General features: G+C 32.4%; 2 protein-coding genes and 1 long non-coding RNA gene across 3 annotated transcripts; all 3 read left to right on the top strand.

Moving 5' to 3' along the window:
- Positions 1-5,312: 5,312 nt before the first annotated feature.
- Positions 5,313-8,544, top strand: LOC114757644 (putative disease resistance RPP13-like protein 1). Its single transcript, XM_028946728.1, has 3 exons — positions 5,313-5,587; positions 6,452-8,247; positions 8,498-8,544. Exons 1-3 carry the CDS (start codon positions 5,313-5,315, stop codon positions 8,542-8,544), a joined length of 2,118 nt encoding a protein of 705 aa, XP_028802561.1.
- A 10,042-nt stretch (positions 8,545-18,586) lies between these two features.
- On the top strand, positions 18,587-20,962 carry LOC114757643 (putative disease resistance RPP13-like protein 1). The gene is made up of 2 exons (XM_028946727.1): positions 18,587-18,706; positions 19,166-20,962. Exons 1-2 carry the CDS (start codon positions 18,587-18,589, stop codon positions 20,855-20,857), a joined length of 1,812 nt encoding a protein of 603 aa, XP_028802560.1. The 3' UTR covers positions 20,858-20,962.
- A 1,146-nt stretch (positions 20,963-22,108) lies between these two features.
- LOC114757599 (uncharacterized) lies at positions 22,109-23,247 on the top strand. The gene is made up of 3 exons (XR_003741587.1): positions 22,109-22,801; positions 22,933-22,995; positions 23,114-23,247. It is a non-coding gene; the product is annotated as an uncharacterized LOC114757599 (long non-coding RNA).
- The last annotated feature ends 786 nt before the right edge of the window (positions 23,248-24,033 follow it).

Here is a 24,033-nt window from a genome sequence, read left to right as displayed (position 1 = left end):
GCCAAACTTAAATGTCCAGCAGCAGAATCAAACACATTTGCACTTAATGATGGATCCCTCTCTACATTATACAAACTTAAAAATTAAGGGTCATTGTCAATACACAGGAAAAATCAGTACTTAAAATACCACCAACCAGCTTAAACCCAGATTTTTTGTTTAAATATATGCTTTATTTTAAATGAATTAATTGTATAAAAATTGAGAACACACACATTTGATTGAAATGTTAGGCCATTGGATTTGGAGAGGTTATTAGAGTAAGTTTATGATGAATTTTACTACTGAAAAAATTACTTATGTCATTAGTATATAACATAGATAGTAATTTGTTGAGAAACAAGACATATAATATAGTTTTTATACAACAGAAATTATATAATATTTAGTTTACTGATATTATTATTCACGTCAATAATTATTACTCCTTCGGGCCTTCCATTGTAAAAGTTAGCAGATGATTTTTCTTCTTCTTTTAATTATAAGATTTTAGCTTATTTTCTCCTCTAAATTTATAATTATTTTCTAAACTCTTCTTATTGATTGCATATATACATTGATATGATTTTTTTTATCAAGAAAATAGTTTTCAATGCAAATAATTAAAAAAATAGTTTTAAAAAAAAATAAAACACGTGTTTTTTTAAAGAATAGCTAGCATAATTATTTTTCTCAATATTTTTAAATTAATTATCAACTCCTAATAATTTTTTTCAATTAGCTTTCAAATTAAAAAAAAAACAAAAGACCTTTTCAATTTTTGAGTTATTTATTATCTTCATGTTATTCTAATTCTTGATATCAAACAAACGACACCAATTGATATCATCTTTTGAAAATTGTGGGTGGTGTTGAGAGGAGGGGCCATCAAACCATCTTTTCTTTTCTTTTTGCTTATGTAGGTATCCACTACCAGTAGCAGTGACTAATCCCTTCGCTGCGGGGACCTCCACTTAAAGGCAAAGTACAGGCTAATAGGGTGGGATTCGAACCCTCACCACTTGGTTAAAGGACCAAGTGAGGTTACCACTAGGCCACTACTGTGTGATTAAACCATCTTTTCTTTATAAGCGTTGGGGACATGTGGGACAAAAGGACACATAAGGAAAACAAAATAATGCCGTTTTTATTATATTTCCTAGTCACAAGTTTTCCATTGCATGTATTTCAATGTCCTTACAAGAAAATTTCTCCCTATAGCTCTTTATTTTATTTTAAGTTGTGATATTTAAAACTTCAAAACCGGAGGGGGAAAAATTAAGGAAGAATCCCAAAAAAAATCTTTGAATTTCAAAATTTTAAATACGTATTGTTTATTATATTTTAATAACAATTAACAAAATAAAAAATAAAATGATAATATATTTTTATAGTTATTCTTGATTTGGAGTTTTAAAATTTTAGAATTTTTTTAAAATTTTTTTCAAAAACAAATACCTTATATAAATATAATAAAGAATTAAGTATTAAATAAACAAAGTGGTCATATCATATATCCATTAATCAACATTATTATTATTATAGTATTAGTTATAAATATAATTTTGTAAATACTAGAGGCTGAACCCTTTCAAAATATTGAGAGTAAAAGATATACATAAGGTGTGGATTCGAAATTTAACCATTTGCTTATATGATGAAATCCCCCATTATTTATGCCAATCTATATTAGTAAATTTGTTGTTGTTATTATTATTATTATTATTGTAACATAAAATTTAAATTTAAATATTTTTAGTCGTGTTCTAGTGTCAAAAGCATGTGTTGGTCCTAAATATAATTCATCCATAGCTTACTTTTAAGACAGCTTTATTATTTTAATTAATATTATTGATTATATCAATAATATAATAGTATTATGTTGATTAATTTAATATTAGGTTTTTTAAGTTTATCTGCGTCTTCACCCCAAAAAAAATATCATTATTTAGACTAACTTTTTTTTTTTTAAAATTAAGCCATATATACAACAAGATAAAGCTAAGAAAATAGACACTAACAACCCTTAGTTGAAATAATAAATGGTAGTCTTTATACTCTGACGTATACAACCAAAAAAAAAAAAAAAGAGCCAAGAAAAGACAACAGTTTCCAAACTTAAATTTAGGTGTCTCAGTGCCTGAAAGTAATGTGCAAGGTCAATGAAGTTCATTTGAAATTTCAAAACACAATAATTATGATGGGTTGTTCGGTGTAAAAAAAAAAGAAGAAAATGGATAAAGAAAATTAGTGCTTCCTAGAGATTCAAACAGAAAAGAAAAAGGACAAAGAAAATTAGTGCCTCTTTTCATGATTTATCAATTATCTTTTACTTAATTAAAATAACATGAATATAGAGGCAATTTCAACCTTTTTTTTTTAAATTATCATATATTTTATTTTTAATAACTCCTAACTATCACCTTGTTTTTTTTTTCAATTTTTTTTCCTTTATCTTCTTGTTTTGTTTTTTTTCCCCTGTAAAAAGGGAAAATCCAATTCATACTACTGAAAAAGTGTCCAAGCATGCTAAGACAAATAAGCCGAGGAGAAGGTACGTGTGTATACATGTGTATATTATTCATGACTCCTATATAATACAACTTATTATAATTTTTATATTTGTTTTTATTTGTTCTTGAATCATTTAAAAGACTATTTCATAAATATTTTGTAAATTTAAAAGACGAAAACAAAACATTGTGCAAATCAAAGGACTAAAGATATAGTTCTAGTAAAATTTATATATAAACTAAAATAATTCAACAAAACAGAATTGTTAAATGGGTGATATATAGCGTAAATTTACTCAGGAAGTTTTTTACTGGGCACCTAAAAAATTTTTCAGTACAAATATATTCTGAAAATTTAAAATCATAACAATAATATGCTGTAACTTCATGATGGACTGTTAAAATAATAATTTTGATAGTTAAAATTTTTTTTTTGGGAGTTGGAAAGGAAATTCACTACTCAAAAGATAAGTACAGGGGGGGGGGGAGTTACAGGAAACAAAAACGGTCAGCCTTAACCAAACAGGAGCAGGCCACACTGCAAAGTCTGAGGATGTGATCCAGATCTTCAGTTCCACCGTCGCACATTTCGCAGGAGTCTCTGGTATTGCCAACCTGATAGTCAATATTTTAACCATAGGAAACACTATGATTTTAAATTTTTTGGGCAATTTACACCCAATTTACACCTACGTTTATAATATATATATACCTATATATATATCTATATACTCCTCCAGTTCTTAATATAGGACCCAATTATTGAGTTGGTTTTGGTCTTAACTATAAGACTTATTTTTCATATTTATTAATTTTCTCTAAATTACTTATATGGATACTCCATCAACTATAATCAAGTAGAAGAAGGAGAGGGTGTATTAAGAAAGATAATTATGATATTTTAAGAAAAACATGTCACATTTTTTTATAATTAACTAAGTTATCTAACTTCTTTAATCTAACTAAATTAGTTAAATAGGTTTTATATTAAAGAGTGGAAGAGTATGTATATTTTCTTTTCCCTGCAACTTCGCGGTGGCTTCTTCTTCGCGGTGGAATATAATCTTGAATGAATCTTCTTACCCGTTTTCGCTCTCTTATTAGGAATTTTGTCGCCTCCTATGCAAAGGAAAAGAAAAGCAGAGCCGCGTTAGCTGCCCTCAAATAAGTCAAAAAGCATTCTCTTAATAATTGGCCTTTAACAAGTCACCCAAAAAAAAAAAGCACCTTTAACAAAAGATGTCGGCCACTTTACTGTAATGCACAGTCGTCTCCAAATATTGCTGTCAAATTATTTGGCTAAAGAGCTCTTAGCTTTCCCTTGCTTTGGCGTTAGGCGCACTTCTCTGTTTGCTACTGTCAATCCCTTACTTTTCTTCTTCTTCCTCATCCCTTTTGCTACTATAAAGCCGAGGATGATGAAGAAGTTTTTTTCTTCATACAAATTTATTGCCTTCGTCTTTTTTTGTTTTTTGTAAAAAGGGAAAATTCATACTACTAAAAATGTGTTCAAGCATATTTAGTCGATCATAACTTTGTTTTCTATTAGTCTACTATTAAATATTAATATTTTCTCTTAATAGCGGCATTTTCTCCCTGGCAACTTCTTGGTGCCTTCTAATTCACGTAATATATATGATGAAGAACTCTTGAATTTTCTTACCCTTTTCTCTCCTTATTTCTTTCCCGTGTTGATATAATTTGGAAAAAAGAAAAAGAAAAGTCGTGTGGCACAGACCAAGACCCGTCTCCTTATTTCCTAATGTATCTTATTCTGCCATAATTTGGATTCTCACATTTTGGCAAATCGGCATCAAACACATGGCACTGACCCCACAAACCGCGTTACACTAAGACGCATCTTCATCCTACGTTGGGACCCTGACTTCCAATAATTCATTCACCTTTAAGTCAATAGATGACGGCCACTTTCTGTTATGCGCATCTCAAAACATTGCTGTGTGTTGTTTGGCCAAAGAGCTTTTAACTTTCCCTTGTATTGGCATTAGACGCGCTTCTCTGTTTGCTGTCATCGATCCCTTACTCTTCTTCATCATTTTTTTCCTTCCTACCATGTCTGGTGCAGATGTTGGCATTGCCTTTCTGTCTGCCTTCCTTCAGGTGGCTTTTGACCGGTTGGCAACTGGAGAAACCCTTCGCTACTTCCAAAAGAGAGGATTGAACGAGACACTGGTGAAGAAATTGAAGATCATGCTAATATCTGTGAACAGTGTAATTGTTGATGCTGAGTATAAGCAGTTTAGTGATCAAAATGTGAGGGCCTGGCTTTTGGAGCTCAAAGATGCTGTGTACGATGCTGAGGATGTCTTGGATGAGATTAACTATGAAGTCTACAAACGCAAGTTGGAAGCCGAAGCGGAAACTCAAACTGTGTACTAGCAAGGTACGAAAATTCTTCTTTGCTTCTTCTGCTTCATTTGACCAGGAAATTGAATCAAGGATGAAACAAGTCCTTGAAAACCTTGAATTTCTTGAGAGCAGAAGGATTGGTTTGGGATTAAAAGAAGGTAAAGATGGTGCTGTTGGGTCTGTCACAAGGTTGCCGACAACTTCTTTGGTGGATGAAGTTGGAATATGTGGAAGGGATAAGGACAAAGATATCATCATTAAGCAGTTGCAAAATGACCGTCACTTTTCTGTGATCTCTATAGTCGGTATGGGTGGGCTGGGCAAGACCACCCTTGCTCAGCTTGTTTATAATGATAAAAGGGTTAAGAGTGAATTTGACCTCAGACTTTGGATATGTTTTCTGATGACTTTGATGTTTTGAGGTTGACAAAAATAATTTTCAAAAAAATCATGGCATCTAACGATGAGGCAGAAGATTTAGATGCACTTCAAAATAAGTTGAAGGATTGGTCGTCTAAAGAAAAATTTCTTATTGTTCTTGATGATGTTTGGTGTGATGATTACGCATTATGGGAAGCTTTTTTAGCACCTTTCATAGGTGGGGTTGTGGGAAGCAGAATTCTTGTTACTTCACGCAATGAGAAAGTTGCCTTAGCTGTCCCCTCTGATGAAATATATCACCCAAATCACTTGTCAGATGAAGATGGTTGGTTGTTATTTACAAAGTATGCATTTCGCAACTGTTGTCCACCAACGAATTTTAATCATGAAGAAATTGGAAGAAAGATTGTTAAAAAGTGCAAAGGTTTGCCTTTGGCCTTGAAAACAATTGGGAGTCTCTTGTACAAGAAATCATCTTGGGAGGAATGGAACAACATTTTGGGAAGTGAGATATGGAACATTTCTTATAATAATATTCTTCCTGCTTTGATATTGAGCTATCATTATCTCCCTTCTCATCTCAAGCAATGTTTTGCTTTTTGTTCATTATTCCCGAAAGATTATGAATTTCTCAAGGAGCAATTGATTGGATTGTGGACGGCTCACAATTTCTTACAAGCCTCTCAATCAAATAAGTCAATTGAAGAAGTAGGCAATGAATACTTCCAAGAGCTTGTGTCAAGATCTTTTTTTCAGGAGTCTTCTACACTAAAATCATTTTTTGTTATGCATGACATTTTCAATGATTTGGCAAATTTTGTATCAGGAGAGCTTTGTTTCAAGCAAGAGGTTAAAGAGGCGGCATATAATGTAGAAAAAACCCGTCACTTATCTTTTTGGGGTCATCAATATAGAGAATATGGACAGTTTGAAAATTTGGAAAAAATGAAAAAATTACAAATATTCTTGCCTCTTCCTAGTTTTGGGTGGATTTCAAGCGACCTAATATTTGACCAATTATGTAAGTGCAAATGCTTGCGATTTTTATCTCTGGCTTCCAATAAAACAATTAAGGAGATACCTGATTCTATAGGAAATCTCATACATCTACGGTGTCTTGATCTATCTTTTTGTGAAGAAATTAAGAGACTTCCTGAATCAATATGTCTGCTGTATAACCTACAAATATTGTGGTTGGTCAATTGCAGACTCTTGGTTGAGTTGCCTGTTGATTTTCATAACCTAAACAATTTACGTCTTTTAGATTTACAATTCATTAGCTTGAAAAAGATTCCACCAAATATGGGAGAGATGAAAAATCTTCAAGTTCGTCTGACATCATTTGAAGTGGGCAAAAGTAATGAGTTCAACATCAAACAATTAGGCGAACTCAATCTTCAAGGACAGCTTTCAATTTATAAGTTGCAGAATGTAGTTCATGGAATGGATGCCTTGCAAGCCAACTTGAAAGAAAAATGTAACCTTGAGGAGTTACGCTTCGAATGGAATGAAGACACCAACGATGATTCTCAGAATGAGAGGGATGTGCTAGAGAAGCTCCGACCTCACCAAAATTTGAAGAAACTATCAGTCGAGTACTATGGTGGCACAAGGTTTCCAGATTGGTTTGCTGATAACACATTGTCCAACGTAGTGGAGCTCCAGTTAAACAGTTGCAAGTATTGTTTTGTGTTGCCATCGTTAGGCCTTTTGCCGTCTCTCAAGTCACTGTTCATTAGAAAGGTGGATGGCATTGTGGCTATTGGTGCTGAATTTCTCGGAAGTGATTATTCTACTGTTCCATTTAGATCTCTTGAAACCTTGAAGCTCGAGGGAATGGTGAATTGGGAGAAATGGGATTGTACCACTGCTTCAAGGGCCTTCCCATGCCTTAAAGTTCTTTGTATAATAGATTGTCCAAAGCTGAAAGAGAATTTGCCGGAACAACTTCTTTCTTTAGATGATCTTGTTATTGGAGATTGCCCACAACTTGTAGCTTTGGTTCCACGAGCCTCAACAATTCAACGGTTGACTCTTAAAAACTATGGAAACGTGCGGTTGGAATATATCCCATCCACTCTAAAAGAACTCCGCTTTCATGGACCATGCAAGAATGTGAGTTTGCTTCAAAAGATTGAGCAAACCATTAATAACTCCTGTATTGAAGAGGTTGCGATTTGTGACTGTCCGGATTGGGAGTTCCCATTGAAGCAACATCATGACTCACTTCGTCTCATACAGATAGTTAGAAGTTGTGGGTCCCTTGGGACCTTCCCATTGGATCAATTCCCTGCACTTGAGGGTTTGCATCTGTCTGAGTGTAATAATCTTGAAATGATTTCTATTTCAGAGGGGCGCAACCATGGGAATCTTGAAATTTTGCGCATTGAGAAGTGTCCAAAATTCGTATCCTTTCCGGAAGAGGGGTATTCTGCCCCTAGGCTAAACTATTGCTCGTTTGAAGATTTGGAGGATTTGAAATCAGAACCTGAGCATATCAACATTTTTGCTCCGTCTCTTAGTCGACTATCTATAAGAGATTGTGAGCAAATGGAATCGTTGCCAGAGGGGGGTCTGCCATCAAAACTGATGCAACTTTCTATCAGCAAATGCCCGAAACTGTTTGCATGTCGAATGCAATGGGGTTTGCACAAGTGTGATTTTCTACGTCACTTGAGCATCTCAGGTGATGATGTGGTGGAGTCTCTACCTGAACCAGGACTACTCCCAACTTCTCTTACTTCTCTTTGGATCTACAACTGTTCCAATCTCAGAATGTTGGACTACAAGGCTCTTTGTCAATCGCCCTCCCTCAAAGATTTGACTATTGTGAATTGTCCGAGACTCCAATGCTTGCCCAAGGAGGGCCTCCCCAGTTCCATTTATTACCTTGAAATTAGGGGAGCTTGTCCGACGCTTAAACAAAGATGCCAGAAACCAGAAGGGGAAGATTGGGAAAAGATTGCTCACATCCCTCACGTTATTATTTCTTGCAAACCCTCAGGTATCTTTTGCTGTGTATCTATTCCTATACACATATTCCTTTCTGTTTAACGCAATCAATAGAAAAAGTATGCATTGGTGATCATACCTGGAATTATTTTATATTCGCTCTCTTCTTAACGTTGCTTCAAAGTTTCTCTTTGCTTGATTACCTAAGAACTACATTCCCATTATAAAACTAAGCACTCCTTTCACATTAACATCTATATATTTGAATTCTAAAAATTTATTCTGGTATTCTTTCTTGTTAGGGGCAATAACAAATGAAGATGCTTTTTTGTTCTTTGGCTTGCCATGAAGATCTCTTCAGGGGGTAAGCACACATACTGGAAGGAGATTTGAAATGAATTATTTATACAAATAAATTTCCATTACTCACTCACATTGCCGAATATTTTTCAAATACTGTTAGATATTACATTCTTATTGATTTTTACTGATATATGATCGCCGCGCACTTTACAGAGAGACTTGAGTAAGCAGAGCTGAAAAAGGAAAGAAGCTGTTGATGATTGTATCATGGAATTGTTCTTAGGCTTGAACATTTGGAGAGTATCCACAATTTGAATCATTTTGGGCATCTGGATCGATAATCAGTTTGTGAAGGGAAAGTGACCAAATTATTGTATTTTCTGGCCACCTTCTAAGTTTCCTTTCTGTTTGCAAAATTACGTTTGTTAAACACAAGTTTAGAAATAAAACTTTGGGGAAAAACCAGAACTTCATTTGCTCAAATAAATGTGCCACGTTCTCTATTGGGTCATTCATATGATTTTTTATCAGCCAAGCTCAATAAAATTAAGCCTCTTTGTCCAAGTGAGAAGGAATGAAAGCATCATAATACATACTTAAATTTCTTCTTCTCTGTTTCTATGCTCTTGCTTTTAACTATTCTGCTGAATCATTTATTTACTTGAAGTGTGAAAATCTCTGAATTTCTTAAAGTGAAAAGAGATACCGATACATATACTTTAGAGGAACTTATTTAGATGAATGAATAGAATTTTTAAAGCTTTGTTTTATGTTTTATGTTTTTTGGAAAAGCTTTGTTTTATATTTTAAATTTGACGTTTCTATATATTTTTTAGAATGAACTTTGGCTCCGGTAACATACTTACATTACATGTATTAGTTTTGATAGATCTTAATTATATTCTGATGCTAGATAGGTAAAGACATGGAAAAGCTGAAATTTTTGAGGCAAAGATTGATTGAAAATAATTTTTTTTCCTTCTTTAAAGAAGTACTGCCTCCGGTCCTAATTATAAGACCCAGTTGACTTATTTGAGGAGATTAAGGAAATAAATTAAGTTAGTTATTTGTAATAAATAAGTGTTGTCATTCCTAAAATATCCTTGCTAATTAAGTGTATTGGCTAGAACTATCATTATTAGAAGGATTATCTTGGAAAAAAATGCATAAATATGAGAGACAAAATGGATTGGGGTCTTATAATTAGGACCAAACAAAAAGTCAAACAAGGTCTTATATTAAGGATCGGAGGTAGTATTATGACTATTATAGTCAGATTCAATGAAAATTTTTTTAAAAAAATGGTTTACATTGTTTTTTGAAATATCAGTTAATGATAAATCTTAGAGTATAATACATTTATTACCTCCTTGTTTCACCTAAATTACAGAAATATTTCCTCTATTTTGAAAATATATATAAATTGTTCTTGAAATTAAAATGTATATCACATAAACCTTCTAACTGTTAATTAAGCTTGACTTCCAAACTTTTATTTTGACCAAAATATCTCTTTTTAACGTAAATATTATTTAAATATTTATACGTCAAAAAAATAATTTTTGATAAAAAAAAGATAATTATAATACATCTAGTTTCAAGGTTCTTTATATGTTATAAAATTTATAAATTTTGATTATATTATAGAATCATATAATTTAATTCTTCATGACATATTGAAATTTATTTATTTGGTTTTTTTTAAAATGACTAGAAAATATTTTAAACACTTATTTGTTCATCATATAATCTAAATTATGTGAGTTTGGGACGTTATATAATTTATAATTTAAAATTTTTAAACCAAAATTTTGTTGCAAATATTTATAACTTATTTGATTAATTATATATTTATTTAAAGAACTAATCAAATTTTTATTCAATTTTTTATGGTTATATTAACTAAATTACTTAATTTTCTGTCCCAACATGATAAAAACATTAAGCAAATAACTATTTATAAAAATAAAAATAAAATTAAGGTAAATAAACAAATTTTCAAAATTTTCAAAATAGTTTTAGCCAAAATTTAAGGATATAGTATGAGGAAAGATAAATCAATAAATAAAAAATAGTTCAACACCAATTTTAATTAAAAAAGCAAATTTTTAGAATATTTTTAACATAGTTAACAATTTGGACTTAAGTATATATTTTCAAAATAAAAAAGAGGTTTGTGTAATTAGGACAAAATACAAGAAACGATAAAGTATTTTACTCTAAATCTTAACACCTAGAAGCTAGAAGTGGAATATTATAGACTATGGCATTCAAATTGTTATAATTGACTTGATAAGCCAATCAATTCATAAAAAGTACTCACTTCTCTATAAGCGTAATCAATTGTAACTACAATGATTTATGTCAACCAAAAATTTTGGTACACATTTTTCTGATTCAAATGTCAACAAATATTAGTTTTGATGTTAATTTCTCTTCATGTTGTGGCAGGTTAAAGTTTCATGATTTCTTGATAAGGATATATTTGTCAGAAATCATCTTCCAACTTTGCCACTCGCTAAACAGTGGCAACTCAAGAGAAAATAACTTTAGATTATTAAACAGGATAAACGTCTTGACATGTTTTAGTTTTCGCTAATGGAGGGGGAAAGTGTGTAAAATTAGAGTTAATGATACCCCAAAAAATGAAAGAAATAAAAAAGAAATAGACTGGCTATCATTTGTTTCCTTCTACTTTGATTTCATAGAATTCTCCTCTAAAATGAAGAACCAAACTTGAATCCCCATTTCATGCATTAAAATCAGTACCTAGGACACTACCAACCAGCCTAAACACCAATTTTTTTTTTCCCACTCAAATATACAAATAATGGAAAAATCAACATCGTTTTTCATACATTAGCCTTCCTCACACTCAGAACAGCATTGGCTTTGACCATGGAAACAAGATTAGCATAGTTGGCTCTCTTCGCTTCAAAAATCCTAGCGTTGCGTGCTGACCATAAAGAGCGGCTCATGAGCGAGAAGTAAACAGCCCACCGAACCCCATCAACAGAGCAACTTTGCTTGAGGTTCCAACCTGTCCATCCTTGCAGGTCCTGTATAGAGAAAAACTGTAATGCCACATTCGATGGGATGAGTCGGGACCAAGCCTCAACCGCGCTAGCACAGTCACGAATTACGTGTAACAGCGACTCAACTCTATCAGTACATTCAGGACATCCCTGAAATTAATATTTATTAGCAAACCCTCAGGTATCTTTTGCTGTGTATCTATTCCTATACACATATTCCTTTCTGTTTAACGCAATCAATAGAAAAAGTATACATTGGTGATCATACCTCGATTATTTTACATTCACTCTCTTCCTAACGTTGCTTCAAAGTTTCTGTTCGCTTGATTACCTGAGAAGTACATTCCCATTATAAAACTAAGAACTCCTTTCACATTAGCATCTATATATTTGAATTCTAAAAATTTATTCTGGTATTCTGTCTTGTTAGGGGCAATAACAAATAAGATTATTCTGTCACTTCAGTTCCCAATCTAAAGCATTGTCAATGGACTCACTGAAGATGCTTTTTGGTTCTGTGGCTTGCCGTGAAGATCTCTTCAGGGGGTAAGCACACATACAGAAATTTTTTAAGCAGAGATTGATTGAAAATTGTTTTTTGTTCTTTAAAAAAGTAATATGACCTTATATAGTCGGATTCAATGAAAATTCTTAAAAAATGGTTTACATGTTTTCTTTTTCGAAAATATCAGTTAATAATAAATCTTAACACCTAGAAGGTGGAATATTATAGATCAGAGTATTAAAATCAATTCGCACAGAGTATTTACTCCTCGATAGACATACTGTATTGATTTTTGTATTATGATCTAAAGCCACACATTTTAGTACACATTTTTCTGATTCAAATGTGAACAAATACTAATTTTGGTGTTGATTTCTCTCCATGTTTTCACAAAATTTTAGTTACTAAATGTAACCTTAGTTGATACTTTCTCCCAATCTGCAACTTTCTCGTTATTTTTCTTTTTCCCCCTTTTCTGTTTAGGCTATGACTACATGTATTAACAACCCTCGTTTTATTATTATAGTTGACCTTTTTTTTTAAAAAAAAAAATTCTCTCCATGTTGTGGCAGGTTGAAGTTTCATGCTTTCTTGGCTGGATGGAAATTACAGGATGAGAAATATTTACTTGATTGCACATTGAGCAACTTCACACTAATTTTGCAGAGATTATTTGTTTGTCAGAAATCATCTTCTAAAATCAAGAGCCAAACTTGAATGTCCAACAGCAGAATCAAACACATTTACACTTGATGCTGGATCCCACCCTACATGAATTAAGGGTAATTGTCAATACACAAGAAAAATCAGTATTTAAAACACTACCAACCAACTTAACCACCGATTCTTTTTTTATATATGCTTTATTTTAAATGAATTAATTGTATAAAAATTGAGAACACACACACACTGAATTGAAATGTTAGGCCATTGGATTTGGAGAGTTTATTAGAGCAAGTTTATGATGAACTTCACGACTGAAAAAATTACTTATCTCATTAGTATATAACATAGATAATAATTTGTTGACAAACAACACATATAATATATTTTTTATACAACAGAAATTATATAATATTTATTTTACTGGTATTATTATTCAAGTAAAAAATTATTACTCCGTCTGGCTCTAAATTATAAAAGTTAGTAGATGATTTTTTTCCTTCTAAATTTAAGATTTTAATTCACTTTATCCTCTAAATTTATAGTTCTTTGGTAAACTTTTCTTATTAATTGCATATATATATTGATATGATTTTTTGTCAAGAAAATACTTTTCAATGCAAATAATTAAAAAAGTTGTTTTAAAAAAATAAACACATGTTTTTTAAGAATAACTAGATTAATTATTTTTCTTAATATTTTCAAATTAATTATCAAACTCTTAATAATTTTGTTTCATCGGCTTTCAAATTAAGAAAATATAAGACCTTTTTAGTTTATGAATTATTTATTATTGTCATGTTATTCTAATTCTTGATATCCAATTGATACTCTCTCTTATCTTAAATATAATATTTATTTTATAATATAATTTTATATTACAAAATAAATTTTATATTTAGGACTGAAGAGTATTATTTTTTAAAAATTTTGGGTGGTATTGGAAGAGGGTCCCATCAAACCATAATTTCTTCATAAGCGCCGGGGACATGTGAGATAAGCGCTGTGGACATGTGGGACAGAGGGACACATGAGGAAAGCAAATTGAGCATCCAATAATGCCCTTTTTATTATATTTCCTAGGCACAAATTTTCCATTGCATGTATTTTAATGTCCTTACAAGAAAATTTCTCTCTATAGCTCTTTATTTTATTTTAAGTTGTGATATTTAAAACTTCAAAATCGGAGGGAAAAAATTAAGGAAAAATCTCCAAAAAAAAAATACTTTTGAATTTTAAAATTTTAAATCAGTTTTGTTTATTATATTTTAATAACAATTAACAAAATTTAAAAAGAAAATGATAACACATTTTTTTAGTTATTCTTGATTTGGAATTTTAAAATTTAGAATTTTTTTGAAATTTTTTTCAAAAATTAATACCTTATATAAATAAAGAATTAAGTCTTAAATAAATAAAGTGGCCATATCACATGTCCATTAATCAACATTATTATTATTATAGCATTAGTTAGAAATATAATTTTGTCAATAGCAGAGACTGAACCTTTCAAAATCTTGAGAGTAAAAGATATACGTAAGGTGTGGATTCGAAATTTAACCATTTGCTTAAATAATGAAATCCCCCATTATTTATGCCAATCTAAGTTGGTAAATTTGTTGTTATTACTGTAATATAAAATTTAAATTCAAAAATTTGTTAGTCGTGTTCTAGTGTCTAAAGCATGTGTTGGTCCCAAATATAATTAATCCGCAGCTTACTCTTAAAACAACTTTATTATTTTAATTAATATTATTGATGATATCAATAATATAATAGTATTGTGTTGATTAATTTAATATTAGGTTTTTTAAGTTTATCTGTGCATAAGTTTAGAAATTAGTTGCCTCCAAAAAAAAAATCCATTATTTAGACTAACTTTTTTTTTATTAAGCCGTATATACAACAAGATAAAGCTATGAAAATAGACACTAACAAGCCCTTGGTTAAAATAATAAACAGTAGTCTTTATACTCTGACTTATACAACCAAAAAAAAAAAACCAAGAAAAGACAACATTTTCAAAACTACCGAGCAGAACTAATGGTTGAAGATAATTGCAATTTTAAGTTTTTTTATTATAAATTCTTTAAATTTAGGTGTGTCAGTGTCTAAAAGTAATTTGCAAGGTCAATAAAGTTCATTTGAAATTTCGAAACACAATAATTACGATGGGTTGTTCGGTAAACAGAAAAGAAAATGGATAAAGAAAATTAGTGCTTCCTAGAGATTCAAAGAGAAAAGAAAAAGGACGAAGAACTTTATAATCCCCAAATGGTATGTTAAATTTGAAAAATCCCAATTTGGGGTTATTACGTGAAAAGAAAAGATCAAATTGCCCTTCATTTTAAATATTATTTTTAAAATATCACAGCCCTTACTAGCCGGCCGATCACCGGAGCTCCGGCAGCGGCAGTCACCAGAGCTCCGGCAACCAGCCGACAATTGGTCACCGGAGCTCCGTTGGTCGGAATTTTTTTTTTTTGAAAATTTTTACAACTTCAATATAACAGTTAACAACTTTTGCTATGCTATTAACAATTTCAGTATAACAATTAACAACAGGCTTTCTGAGAAATGCAACAAACTCCGGCAACCGGAAACAATTTTTTTGAAAATTTTACAACTTCAATATAATCGTTCATAACTTTTGTAATGCTATTAACAACTTTAATATAGCAATTAACAACAGGTTTTTTGGGAAATTCAACAAACTCCGGCGACCGGAAACAATTTTTTTGAAAATTTTTACAACTTCAATATAACCGTTAACAACTTTTGTAACGCTATTAATAACTTCAGTATAGCAATTAACAACAGGTTTTTTAGAAAATTCAACAAACTCCGGCGACTGGAAACAATTTTGTTGAAAATTCTTACAACCTCAATATAACCGTTAACAACTTTTGTAACGCTATTAATAACTTTAGTATATCAGTTAACAACAGATTTTTCAAAAAATTCAACAATTGGTTGCCGGAGGTCCGGTGGAGGAAAACAATTTTTTTTGAAAATTTTTACAACTTCAGTATAACGGTTAACAACTTTTATAATTCTATTAACAACTTCAGTATAGCAATTAACAACAGGTTTTCTGGGAAATTCAACAAACTCCGGTGACCGGAAACAATTTTTTGAAAATTTTTACAACTTCAATATAACCGTTAACAACTTTTGTAATGCTATTAACAACTTTATCATATTAGTTAACAACAGATTTTTTGAAAAACTCAACAATTGGTCGCCAGAGCTCTTGCAGAGGAAAACAATTTTTTTTGAAAATTTTTACAACTTCAGTATAACGGTTAACAACTTTTGTAACCTTATTAACAACTTTAGTATAGCGGTTAACAGCAGGTTTTTGAGTTTCTTAAAGGCATTATTGAAGTTATAAAAATGCCACTTTTTGAATTTTTTTGAAAAAACTGTTGTTAACTGCTATACTGAAGTTGTTAATAGAGTTACAAAAGTTGTTAACCGTTATACTGAAGTTGTAAAAATTTTCAAAAAAAATTATTTCCGGTCGCCGGAGCTTGTTGAATTTCCTAAAAAATCTGTTGTTAATTGTTATATTGAAGTTGTTAATACATTATAAAAGTTATTAACTGTTATACTGAACTTGTAAAAATTTTCAACTTCAGTATAACATTAACAATTACGTTTTTTGGAAAAATTTTACAACTCCAGTATAACGATTAACAACTTCGATATAACAGTTAACAACAAGTTTTTTGAAAAGTTCAAAAGTTGGCATTTTTATAACTTCAGTAATGCCTTTAACAAACTCAAAAACCTGTTGTTAACCGCTATACTGAAATTGTTAATAGGGTTACAAAAGTTGTTAACCGTTATACTGAAGTTGTAAAAATTTTCAAAAAAAATTGTTTTCCTCCATCGGAGTTCCGGCGACCAATTGTTGAATTTTTCAAAAAATCTGTTGTTAACTGATATACTAAAGTTGTTAATAGCGTTATAAAAGTTGTTAACTGTTATATTGAAGTTGTAAAAATTTTCAAAAATATTGTTTCCGATCACCGGAGTTTGTTGAATTTCCCAGAAAACCTGTTGTTAATTGCTATACTGAAGTTGTTAATAGTGTTACAAAAGTTGTTAACGGTTATATTGAAGTTGTAAAAAGCTTCAAAAAAATTGTTTCCGGTCACCGAAGTTTGTTGAATTTCCCAGAAAACCTGTTGTTAATTGCTATACTGAAGTTGTTAATAGTATTATAAAAGTTGTTAATGGTTATATTGAAATTGTAAAAATTTTCAAAAAAATTGTTTCCGATCGCCGGAGTTTGTTGAATTTCCCAAAAAACCTGTTGTTAATTGCTATATTGAAGTTGTTAATAGTATTACAAAAGTTGTTAACCATTATATTGAAGTTGTAAAAATTTTCAAAAAAAATTTTCTGATTGACGGAGCTTCGGTGACCAATTGTCGGCTGGTCACCGGAGCTCCGGTGACCGGCCGGCTAGTAGGGACTGTGATATTTTAAAAATAATATTTAAAATGAAGGGCAATTTGGTCTTTTCTTTTCACATAATAATCCCAATTTGGTGGGATTTTTCAAATTTAACATTCCATTTGGGGATTATGAAGTTTAAGTAACATTTTTTTGTCTTTTTCCCTTTATTAATTACTTAATTAAAATAATATGAATATAGAGGCAATTTCAACCTTTTTTTTAAATTATCATGTGCCTTATTTTTAATAACACTGTATACGTCCTAACTCTCACCTTTGTTTTTTTTTTTCCATTATTTTCTTGTTTTGTTTTTTTTTCCCGCCTGTAAAAAGGGAAATCCAATTCATACCACTAAAAAAGTGTTCAAGCATGTTAAGACAAATAAGCCGAGGAGAACCGACGAGAGTTAAGTCTAGCGGAAGGGGCTAGTCTCCCATAACGTCGTGAACCAATGTTCAAATCCTTGCTGAGAGAGGTGTCCACATTTAGTGTTCGACAGTGCCTCGAATGGGATTACTCTAATAGAAAAATACCTATGCTTTAGCAAAAAAAAAAAAAAAAGCCGAGGAGAAGATACGTGTGTATACATGTGTATATTATTCATGACTTCTATATAATAAAACTTATGATAATTTTTATATTTGTTTTTATTTTTTCTTGAATCATTTAAAAGACCATAAAAAATACTTTGTAAAATTAAAGGACCAAAACAAAACATTATACAAATTAAAGGACTGAAGATATAGTTCTCGTAAAAGTAATATATAAACTAAAATAATTCAACAAAACAGAATTATTAAATGGGTTATAGTGGAAATTTACTTAGGAAGTTTTTTACTGGGCACCTAGAAATTTTTTTCAGTACAAATATATTCTGAAAGTTTAAAATCATAACAATAATATCCTGTGACTCCATGATGGACTGTTAAAATAATAATTTTGATTTTTTTTTTTTTGGGAGTTGGAAAGGAAATTCACTACTCAAAAGATAAGTACAAGTGGGGGAGGGTTGCAAGAAACAAAGAAAATTATGAAACAAACGGTCAGCCTAAGCCAACAGGAGTAGGCCACATTGCGAAGTCTGAGGATGTGATCCAGATCTTCAGTTCCGCCGTCGCAAATTTCGCAGTTTCTCTGGTATTGCCACCTGATAGTCAATATTTTTAATAATAGGAAACAGTATTGCTACGATTTTAAAATTTTTGGGCAATTTACACCCAATTTACACTACGTTTATAATATATATATATATATATATATTTTTTTTTTTTCCCTGCAACTTCGCGGTGGCTTCTTCTCTTCATGATGTGGAATATAATGTTGAATGAATCTTCTCACTGGTTTTGGCGCACTTCTCTGTTTGTTACTATCAATCCCTACTCTTCTTCTTCTTCTTCCTTTTCCTTGTAATTTATGCCATGGCTGCGGAATTTGTTGGTGGTGCTGTTTTGTCTTTCTTCCTTCAAATGGCTTTCGACCGGTTGGCTTCTGGTGAAACTCTTCACTACTTTCAAAAGATTGGATTGAATGAGACTCTGGTGAAGAAGTTTTTTTCTTCATAAAAATTTATTATCTTCGTCTTTTTTTTTTTGGGTAAAAAGGGAAAATTTATATTACTAAAAATGTGTTCAAGCATATTTAGTCGACCATAACTTTGTTTTCTATTAGTCTACTATTAAATATTAATATTTTCTCTTAAAAGCGGCATTTTCTCCCTGGCAACTTCTTGATAGAAGAAATCTTGAATTTTCTTGCCCTTTTCTCTCCTTATTTCTTTCCCGTGTTGATTTTATTTTGCTATAATTTGGATTATCACATTTTGGCAAATCGGCATCAAACACATGGCACTGACCCCACAAACCGCGTTACACTAAGGCATTGCTGACTTCCAATAACTCATTCACCCTTAATTCAACGGATGACAGCCACTTTCAGTTGTCTGCATCTCAAAACATTGCTGTGTGTTATTTGGCCACTTTCCCTTGTATTGGCATTAGACTGGCTTCTCTGTTTGCTCTCATCGATCCCTTGCTCTTCTTGATCATTTTCTTCTTCCTACCATGTCTGGTGCAGATGTTGGCATTGCCTTTATGTCTGCCTTCCTTCAGGTGGCTTTTGACCGGTTGGCTACTGGAGAAACTCTTCGCTACTTCCAAAAGAGAGGATTGAATGAGACACTGGTGAAGAAATTGAAGATCATGCTAATATCTGTGAACAGTGTAATTGATGATGCTGAGTATAAGCAGTTTAGTGATCCAAATGTGAGGGCCTGGCTTTTGGAGCTCAAAGACGCTGTGTACGATGCTGAGGATGTCTTGGATGAGATTAGCTATGAACTCTACAAACGCAAGTTGGAAGCCGAAGCTGAACCTCAAACTAGTGTTACTAGCAAGGTACGCAAATTCTTCAATGCTTCTGCTACTTCATTTGACCAGGAAATTGAATCAAGGATGAAACAAGTCCTTGAAAGCCTTGAATTTCTTGAGAGCAGAAGGATTGGTTTGGGATTAAACAAAGGTAAAGATGGTGCTGTTGGGTCTGTCACAAAGCTGCCGACAACTTCTTTGGTGGATGAAGTTGGAATATGTGGAAGGGATAAAGACAAAGATATCATCATTAAGCAGTTGCAAAATGACGGTCACTTTTCTGTGATCTCTATAGTCGGTATGGGTGGATTGGGCAAGACTACCCTTGCTCAGCTTGTTTATAATGATAAAAGGGTTAAGAGTGAATTTGACCTCAGACTTTGGGTTTGTGTTTCTGATGACTTTGATGTTTTGAAGTTAACAAAAATAATTTTCAAGAAAATCATGGCATCTAACGATGGGACAGAAGATTTAGATGCACTTCAAAATAAGTTGAAGGATTGGTCGTCTAAAAAAAAAATTCTTATTGTTCTTGATGATGTTTGGTGTGATGATTACGTATTATGGGAAGCTTTTTTAGCACCTTTCATAGGTGGGATTGTGGGAAGCAGAATTCTTGTTACTTCACGCAATGAGAAAGTTGCCTTAGCCTTCCCCTCTGATGAAATATATCACCCAAATCACTTGTCAGATGAAGATGGTTGGTTGTTATTTACAAAGTATGCATTTCGCAACTATTGTCCACCAACGAATTTTAATCATGAAGAAATTGGAAGAAAGATTGTTAAAAAGTGCAAAGGTTTGCCTTTGGCCTTGAAAACAATTGGGAGTCTCTTGTACAGGAAATCATCTTGGGAAGAATGGAACAACATTTTGAGAAGTGAGATATGGAACATTTCTTATAATAATATTCTTCCTGCTTTGATATTGAGCTATCATTATCTCCCTTCTCATCTAAAGCGATGCTTTGCTTATTGTTCATTATTCCCAAAGGATTATGAATTTGGCAAGAAGGAGTTAATTCTATTGTGGATGGCTCATAATTTCTTACAAGCCTCTCAATCAAATAAGTCAATTGAAGAAGTAGGCAACGAATACTTCCAAGAGCTTGTGTCAAGATCCTTTTTTCAGAAGTCTTCTGGAAATGAAGCATATTTTGTCATGCATGACATTCTCAATGATTTGGCAAATTTTGTATCTGGTGAGCTTTGTTTCAAGCAAGAGGTTAAAGAGGTGGCATATAATTTAGAAAAAACCCGTCACTTATCTTTTTTGTGTCATGAATACAGAGAATATAGATGGTTGAGAATTTGCAAAAAATAAAAAAATTACAAACATTCTTGCCTCTTTTGAATAAGTGGGGTTTCAAGTGGACTTCGAGGGACCTAATATTTGATCAGTTGTGTAAGTGCAAATGTTTGCGAGTTTTATCTTTGACTTCCAATGACACAATTAGGGAGATACCTGAGGAAATCTCATACATCTGCAGTATCTTGATCTATCTTATTGCAAAATTAAGAGACTTCCTAAGTCAGTATGTCTTCTGTATAACCTACAAACCTTGAAGTTGCTTGAGTGCATGCTCTTGGTTGAGTTGCCTGCTGATTTTCATAAATTAAAAAATTTGCGTCTTCTAGATTTACGATTCACTTTCTTGAAAAAGATTCCATCAAATATGGGAACAATGAAAAATCTTCTAGTTCGGTTGGTATCATTTAAAGTGGGCAAGTGTAATGAGCTCAACATCAAACAATTAGGCGAACTCAATCTTCAAGGAGCACTTTTAATTTATGAGTTGCAGAATGTAGTTCATGGAATGGATGCCTTACAAGCCAACTTGAAAGAAAAGAAGTACCTTGAGGAGTTACGCTTCAGATGGAATGAAGACACCAATGATGATTCTCAAAATAAAAAGGATGTGCTAGAGAAGCTCCAACCTCACCAAAACTTGAAGAAACTATCAGTCGGGTACTATGGTGGCACAAGGTTTCCAGATTGGTTTGGTGATAACACATTATCCAACATAGCGGAGCTCCGATTAAAAAGTTGCAAGTATTGTTTCGAGTTGCCATCGTTTGGCATTTTGGCGTCTCTCAGGTCACTATTCATTAAAAAGTTGGATGGCATTGTGGCTATTGGTGCTGAATTTCTTGGAAGTGATTCTTCTATCGTTCCATTTAGATCTCTTGAAACCTTGACGCTCATCGGAATGGTGAATTGGGAGGATTGGGATTGTCCGACTGCTTCGAGGGCCTTCCCATGCCTTAAAGAGCTTCGTATAATAGATTGTCCAAAGCTGAAAGAGAATTTGCCCGAACAACTTCTTTCTTTAGATGATCTTGTTATTGAAGACTGCCCACAACTTGTAGCTTTGGTTCCACGAGCCCCAACAATTCAACGGTTGACTCTTGAAAAATGTGGAAATGTGCGGTTGGAATATATCCTATCCACTCTAAAAGAACTTCGCTTTTGTGGACCATGCACGAATGTGAGTTTGCTTGAAAAGATTGAGCAAACCATTAGTAACTCCTGTATTGAAGAGGTTGCGATTTTGACTGTCCGGATTTCGAGTTCCCATTGAAGCAACATCACGACTCACTTCGTCAAATACGGATAGTTAGAAGTTGTGGGTCTCTTGGGACCTTCGCATTGGATCAATTCCCAGCACTTCAGAATTTGTCTCTACATGGTTGTAATAATCTTGAAATGATTTCTATTTCAGAGGGGCGTAACCATGGGAATCTTACAGCTTTGAGCATTCTTAAGTGTCCAAAATTCGTATCCTTTCCGCAAGAGGGGTATTCTGCCCCTGGGCTAAATTTTTGCTTCATTCAAAACTGACAGAGGGGGGTCTGCCATCAAAACTGACGCATGTTCGTTTCAACAGATGCCCGAAACTATTTGCATGTCGAATGCAATGGTTTGCACGACTTGACCATCGAAGGTGATGATGTGGTGGAGTCTCTACCTGAACCAGGACTACTCCCAAGTTCTCTTTCTTCTCTTGACATCAGAAACTGTTCCAATCTCAGAATGTTGGACTACAAGGCTCTTTGTCAATCGCCCTCCCTCAAATATTTGATTATAATGTATTGTTCGAGACTCCAAAGCTTACCCAAGGGGAGCCTCCCCAGTTCCCTTTCTTACCTTCGAATACTGCGATCTTGTCCAACGCTTAAACAAGGATGCCAGAAACCAGAAGGGGAAGACTGGGAAGAGATTACTCACATCCCTTAATTACATTCATATTTAGCAGCCAATCCTCAGGTATCTTTTGCTGCGTATCTATTCCTATACACATATTCCTTTCTGTTTAATGCAATCAGCAGGAAAAGTAGACATTGCGAATCGTACCTAGATTATTTTATATTCACTCTCTTCTTATCATTGCTTCAAAGTTTCTCTTTGCATGACTGCCTGACAACAAGATTCCCATTATAACACTAAGGACTTATTTAACAGTAAGATTTATATATTTGATTTCTTAAAATTTATTCTGATATTCTTTCTTGTTAGGGGCAATAACAAATGAGATCACTCTGTCACTCACAGTGTCAAATATTTTACAAATACTGTTAGGTATTACATACTTATTTATACTGATAGATGATCGCTGCGCACTTTACAAAGAGACTTGAGTAAGCAGAGCTGAAAAAGGAAAGAAGCTGTTGATGATCCCATCATGGAATTGTTCTTAGGCTTGAACATTTGGAGAGTGTCGCCACAATTTCTGAGTTGAAACTGTTTCTTTCTGTTTGCAAAATTATGTTTGTCAAACACAAGTGTAGAAATAAAACTCTGGGGGAAAAACCAGAACTTCATTTGCTCAAATAAATGTGCCACGTTCTCTATTTGGTCATTCATATCATTTATAGAAAATTTTACTGTTTTGTAATTATGTATAATTTCTTGATATATATTGTCCTTTTTAATTGTTTTGCTGATCATCATAAAATGCCAGTTATATATCATGATTTTTTTTATCAGCCAAGCTCAATATAATTAAGCCTCTTTGTCCAAGTGAGAAGGAATGAAAGCATCATAATACATACTCCTCCAGTCCTTAATATAGGACCTAATTTTTGAGTTGGTTTTGATTCTAAATATAAGACCCATTTCTCATATTTATTAATTTTCTCTAAATTACTCCTATAGATACTCCCTCAACCATAATCAAATAGAAGAGGAAGATGGGATATTAAAAAAAGATGATTATGGTATTTTAGGAAAAACGTGTCACATTTCTTATAATTAACTAACTTACCTAACTTCTGTAGTCTAATCAAATTAGTTAAATGGGTCTTACGTTAAGGACCGGAGGAGTACTTAAATTTCTTCTTCTCTGTTTCTATGCTCTTGCTTTTAACTATTCTGCTGAATCATTTATTTACCTGAAAACCTCCGAATTTCTTAAAGTGAAAAGAGATACCGATACATATACTTTAGAGGAACTTATTTAGATGAATGAATAGAATTTTTAAAGCTTTGTTTTATTTTTT

Source organism: Neltuma alba, unplaced genomic scaffold, assembly GCF_004799145.2.
Source record: "Neltuma alba isolate B1F8T4 unplaced genomic scaffold, ASM479914v2 tig00010614_pilon, whole genome shotgun sequence".
Taxonomy (NCBI): domain Eukaryota; kingdom Viridiplantae; phylum Streptophyta; class Magnoliopsida; order Fabales; family Fabaceae; genus Neltuma; species Neltuma alba.
The sequence above is the reverse complement of the archived record's forward strand: the minus strand, read 5'-3'. Positions and strand labels throughout refer to the sequence as shown.

Bases quoted from the DNA above. Each gene is read 5' to 3' on its own strand.
- LOC114757644 (XM_028946728.1), top strand. From the start codon at position 5,313: ATGGCATCTAACGATGAGGCAGAAGATTTAGATGCACTTCAAAATAAG. The intron at 5,588-6,451 runs GTATGCATTTCG...GGTCAATTGCAG, and splicing joins GGTTGGTTGTTATTTACAAA to ACTCTTGGTTGAGTTGCCTG. The intron at 8,248-8,497 runs GTATCTTTTGCT...CTTTCTTGTTAG, and splicing joins TATTTCTTGCAAACCCTCAG to GGGCAATAACAAATGAAGAT.
- LOC114757643 (XM_028946727.1), top strand. From the start codon at position 18,587: ATGGCTGCGGAATTTGTTGGTGGTGCTGTTTTGTCTTTCTTCCTTCAA. The intron at 18,707-19,165 runs GTGAAGAAGTTT...TATTGGCATTAG, and splicing joins TTGGATTGAATGAGACTCTG to ACTGGCTTCTCTGTTTGCTC.